This window comes from Nuphar pumila, chromosome 17, assembly GCF_984573655.1.
Source record: "Nuphar pumila chromosome 17, dmNupPumi1.hap1.1, whole genome shotgun sequence".
Classification (NCBI taxonomy): Eukaryota; Viridiplantae; Streptophyta; class Magnoliopsida; order Nymphaeales; family Nymphaeaceae; genus Nuphar; species Nuphar pumila.
The window spans coordinates 43,584,287-43,589,691 of NC_143265.1; the positions used below are offsets into that span (position 1 = coordinate 43,584,287).

A 5,405-nucleotide genomic window follows, 5' to 3' on the forward strand; every position below is an offset into this window, starting at 1 on the left:
GTCCGGTCGGCACTGGCAGGGACCAAGCATCGTTGATCAGGGAAGATAACTCCACCCTTTGGCAGTCCGGATCATCAACGGCCAGAAACGAGTTTGAGCCGGTACCGGCTGTGGCCAGGCCGGACCAGGTTGGGCGCCCGCTCTATGGTGGTGGGAGTCATGGCATGGATCTGGGTTTCCCGACCCAATCACAGGTCCAGGTCCAGGTCCAGCCATTCGGGCATCCATTGATGCATACTGGAAGACACGAATTGGAAGCCCGGAGCTCCGCCCGGCCACACTCACCCGTGAGGCCGGCCATGTTGTCACCACAGCACCTTACTCCTGCAGTGTACCAGCCAAGAACTGGGTATTTTCCCTTCATGAATGACGTTGTCTTCGATCCATACCATGGTATGGACTTTGGTTCCCTTGGTGTGATTCACGTTCCGTATCCACTGGCCTGCCAGCCCCAGTTGCAAAATATGGTCCCACCATTTGCCATCGGTCCAGGAGAGTATCAAGGTCAGGACATTGATGCAGACCCATCATCCAGCTACTATTACAACCCAGATGGAGATGACGACTCCTTGTCTGAGTCCGAGGGTTCGGACTCGGAGGCACTTGGGGATGGGCGCACCCTGTTTGTGACCTTCTCTAGGGGTTATCCCCTAGAGGCCCAGGAACTCAGGGACTATTTCAACAGGTTATTCCTTCATGCAGAGCGCTTTCCTTTAATTTGTAGGCATTTTAAATTGATGGGAGCATGAAAGAAGTTGGTCTGATCATTTTAAATTGATGGGGGCCCAACTGCAGATGAACTAAAAGTGTGCAATGTGATGTACCTCATCCACTGTCATCAGTAGGCCCCCCTCGGGTGCAATATGATAATACAAAAACTTGTGCATTAGAGACCCGATGACCCTCCATCATGTCTTGGGTCCCACACCGGACAGGCCCTGTCCCCAAGATGGAGGGTGATCAGGTGCTTAATGCACACATATTTGTTCCATCACCTCAGTTCTCTTCCTGATGTATGGAAGATGGCTATATATTCTTGTGACGGCAAGCGAGCCCACCCAGGCCACCACATGCACAACCGCGGGCCCCGTTTCGGGACTTGCTCGTTGATTGGCCCAGTGAATTTTTCCTTGTACTCTATCATATGGCATATAACATAATCGTATCATTTGCCAACAAAAACTGATTAGATTTTTTCTTGAAACCTGCCAATCAACATTGTTGAACATGCAGCTGGCGTCATTTGAAGTGACAGTTGTCATGTTTGTCATCATATGATAGGATCTTATCATATGAGACATATAACATGTAAAATTTGTGTATATGTATATGTGGGTATATATGTACGATTTGTGTCAGTTAGGCTAACATAGCATTACTTGGGGGCGGGGTGTGTTTGTGCAACTGGTGCAGCGTATTTGGAGACGTGGTGGAGCGAGTGATTCTTCAAAAGACCAAGGGAGCCAGGCCGCTGTTTGCAAAACTCGTGCTTAACTCGACCGAGGCCGTCGCTGCTGTTCTCAATGGAGAGAAGAAGGCGAAGATGGTAATACAGGGAAAGGACGCATGGGCGCGAGTGTACAAGCGCAAGAAGAAGAGCCAGCGGCCCAGGAGAGACCGACGGACATAGGCAATCGATAGAAAACTGAGGCGGAACTTTGCTTGGGTTTAGTGCTGCGTGGTCCTAAAAAATTTATCTGTAGCTTGCTGTGCTAGTGGTTGTCGTCGTCGTGGTGTCATGTTGCATTCAACAGCTTGAGGAGTTGATTTGAGCTTTTGTCTTGTTGGGTTTCTGGTTTGCCTCCTGAAACAATTTCGATAATAATAATAATAATGATGACGACGTGGTCTTTTACTCTTTCTCAATGCTTTTCTGGCCTCTATTGACAAAGTTTGATGGTGTAGTACCACCATAAGGTATCATTGTACAGAACCATCATATATTTTCCCATATATGTGATAAGCATAGATTTTCATGCCAACGCGTGCGTACTCTCAGATATAAGTGAAAAAGAATACAAAAATCATGTTCAATTTCAAGGGTATAAGCCATCATACCGCAAGATGTGGTTGAGGAATAGGATGACCGATGACATCACATGGGGATTCTAATACAATACGTTATCATCCTTATTGTCCCCACATGAAAATTCAAATGATTAAAAAAGTAAAATTCAATTCCAACACACATGAAAATGAAAAAATTTCATCTGCACGAACAACGTAGGCAAAATCGCTTCGCCCGCATTAGTGCCGACGCTTTTTAAAGTGTCGGCACTATTCTAGTGATGCTTATAAAGCGCTGCTAGAAACGTCGTTGACAACGGCACTTTGAGCTTTAGCGCCGGGTTTTAGATTTAAAAAAAAAATAGCGGTGCTTTTAAAGCACTGCTAGAAGTTTTTTATTATATTTCTAATAATATATATATTATGTTATTACAAACGCACAATTATATAAGACCACATCCGCACAATTCAGTAGATTGCTGTTATAGCTGCTGCATAACATGGGAGACACAAATAGCCACATATTCAGGTTCCACTACAAGAAAAATGTTAATTAGCGACGGAAATTTGCGACGGATTTTTTCCGTCGCAAATTAGCGACAGATTAGCTAGAGAAAACTTTCTTAATGAATCCGTCGCTAAGTAGCGACGGATTAGCGATGAAAGTTGTTTCATCGCTAATCCGTCGCTAATTAGCGACGAATTAACGACAACAAGTATTTCGTCGCTAATTTTCAATACAAGAAAAACATTTTAGCGAGGGATTTAGCGAGGGAAATTTTCCGTCGCTAATCCGTCGCTAATTAGCGACGGATTAGCGACGGAAAATTTCCCTCGCTAATCCGTCGCTAATTTTCGATTTAAACCAAGCGCGAAATTTTCCCTCTCTCCCTGTTTGAAATTTAAATCGACCGCGCTCGATTTAAACCGAGCGACGTCGGAGAGCTTATTGGAGAGCATGTACATGAGAGTGGAGGACGGTGACGCCGGAGGACAGTCGGCGATCGCTGGAGGACGTCGGCGCCGGTTGACGGAGGACGACAATGCCGATTCACGGAGGACGGCGACGCCGGAGGACGGTCGGCAATCGCTGGATGATGTCGGCGCCGGTTCACGGAGGACAACAACGTCGATTCACGGAGGACGGTCGACGATCGCTGGAGGACATTGGCGCCGGTTCATGGAGGACGATGACGCCGGTCCACAGAGGATGACGGCGACGCCGGTTCACGGAAGATGACGGTGCCAGTTCATGGAGGACGGCGACGCCGGAGAGCACCGGTTCATGGAGGACGGCGACGCCGGTTCGCGATGAGGCAGAGCGATCGTTATGTGCATGCAATGCCTGTCGGGTGCGGTATAAGTCCGGCTTAGTGCTGCCGGAATACCGCCCGACAAGGATCAATTTTTTTTTATTTTTTTTTTTAAATTTAGCGACAGATTAGCGACGGATAATTTCCGTCGCTAATCTGTCGCAAATTAGCGACGGAATTAACGACAGATAATTTTTTTCGCTAATTAGCGAGCAAAAAATCGCGATGGCCTCTATCCATCGCTAATCCGTCGCTAAGCCGTCGCTAAACAGTTTAGCGACGGCTTAGTGACGGATTAGCGATGGATAGAGGCCGTCGCTAATCCACGGTTTTCTTGTAGTGTTCAATATCACATGAAGTTGACAATAGTTACATGGATCAATAAAAGGATGTCTTCTAGTTTCACCTGCTAATCTTTTTTAAATAAATAAAATTGCAGTATCCGCCTCTATTGCAGGTGTTCTCTCCATAATGATGTGCTAAAATTAGCTGACCTGTATAATATCTTCCTGTGAGATTTCTGAGTGCATTTGCTACATGTCCTTCCTGTCCAAATTAAACACACATTACCAAACATTTATGTCACATGAGGCAGGGGCGAAGCCAGGATTCTAAACTAGGGTGGGCAATCACACAATAATAAATCACGACCCTAATTACTATAAATATCATAAATTATGCATGTGGAGAAGCCTAAGGCAGGGAATATATATATATATATATATATATATATATATATATATATATATATATATATATATATATATATATATATATATATATATATATATATATATATATATATATATATATATATATATATAGAGAGAGAGAGAGAGAGAGAGAGAGAGAGAGAGAGAGAGAGAGGTCACGGGCAAGGGTGGAACCGTGGTGATGGGGCCACAGGTGGGACCGTGCCGCTGCGCTCAGCAATTGATAAATCATGTCCTTTTTACACAAATTTTTCAGACAAAAAAAGAAGTGCCACCATCAACCTCCTAGTTTCAAGTAAACACTATCTTTTAAATATCATTTATAATTTTGGCTATATAATATATCAAACAATCCTCGATTATTTGAAAAAACTGTAGAAAAAAGGGCCCATCCACATTTTTAAGTTCAACCAAACCACTCCAAGCATTTCATGCCATTTTTCTCATTAACAACCCAAAAGAGAGAGAGAGAGAGCAAATTTTTTTTGGTGATCTTACCTATACTTTGTTGAATAGCTTACCAAAGATTACCCAGCTCGTAAATCTCAAAGAAATAATTTAGATAGAAAACCTGAAACTCTTCTCGTTTTTGTTCTCTTTTTTTTCTTGTCTTCTGGTGGACAACGATTAAAACACCTAACAAGACCATATTTCTCCCATTTCCTCTCATATTTGTCAACAACAAGACTAAGCACCTGATGCAAATCCAAATTTTGAAAACTTGGATCCAAATCCAATTACACATGTAACGCCCCAATACCCCAACCTTGAAAATCCTAAGATTTTTTAGAGAAAACCTTTTTTTTTTTTTGAAAACATTGCGCAAGTAGAAAGGGAATTGAAAACTTATTTGAAACTTTGGGTGAATTACAGAAATAAATCAAACTTAGGAATCAAATCACTTAAAAAAAAGTATCCTAATAGGTTTACAAAATTTGAGACCGAAAAGACATGTACATTAATTTTCCATACAAAATGTCTCACAAAAATTGAGGGTCTTCCCCAAAACCAAGACCGTCTATCCAAGTGTGGGTCTCAAGTCTCCGCAGTACGCCGGCCATCATCGCACCCCTAGCAGTCATCACCTGTATCCCCATAAAACGGGGTCAGACCTCTTGCAAGGTGGTGAGGTAACCCATTCACAATATATATATATATATATATATATATATATATATATATATATATATATATATATATATATATATATATATATATATATATATCAAGAAAACATGCAACATTATAACAGTTATGACGTAAATCAAAAGTAAATAACAAACTACAGTTAACTTGAGGGAACAATCAGAACATGATGATCTTGGAGCCTAACAAATATGAGCGAAACTTCTCAAGAGCAAAAATTTGGTGT

At 42.6% G+C, this 5,405-nt stretch overlaps 1 protein-coding gene across 1 annotated transcript; it reads left to right on the forward strand.

Annotated features, from left to right (window-relative positions):
- The first annotated feature begins 443 nt into the window (after positions 1 to 443).
- LOC149811919 (uncharacterized) lies at positions 444 to 1,795 on the forward strand. The gene is made up of 2 exons (XM_089992653.1): positions 444 to 685; positions 1,414 to 1,795. The coding sequence occupies exons 1-2, from the start codon at positions 465 to 467 to the stop codon at positions 1,628 to 1,630; spliced, it is 438 nt and encodes a 145-aa protein (XP_089848779.1). The 5' UTR covers positions 444 to 464; the 3' UTR covers positions 1,631 to 1,795.
- The last annotated feature ends 3,610 nt before the right edge of the window (positions 1,796 to 5,405 follow it).

Excerpts from the sequence above, each read along its gene's own strand:
- LOC149811919 (XM_089992653.1), top strand. The coding sequence starts at position 465 with ATGGTCCCACCATTTGCCATCGGTCCAGGAGAGTATCAAGGTCAGGAC. Across the intron at positions 686-1,413 it reads CTCAGGGACTATTTCAACAG|CGTATTTGGAGACGTGGTGG; the intron begins GTTATTCCTTCA and ends CAACTGGTGCAG.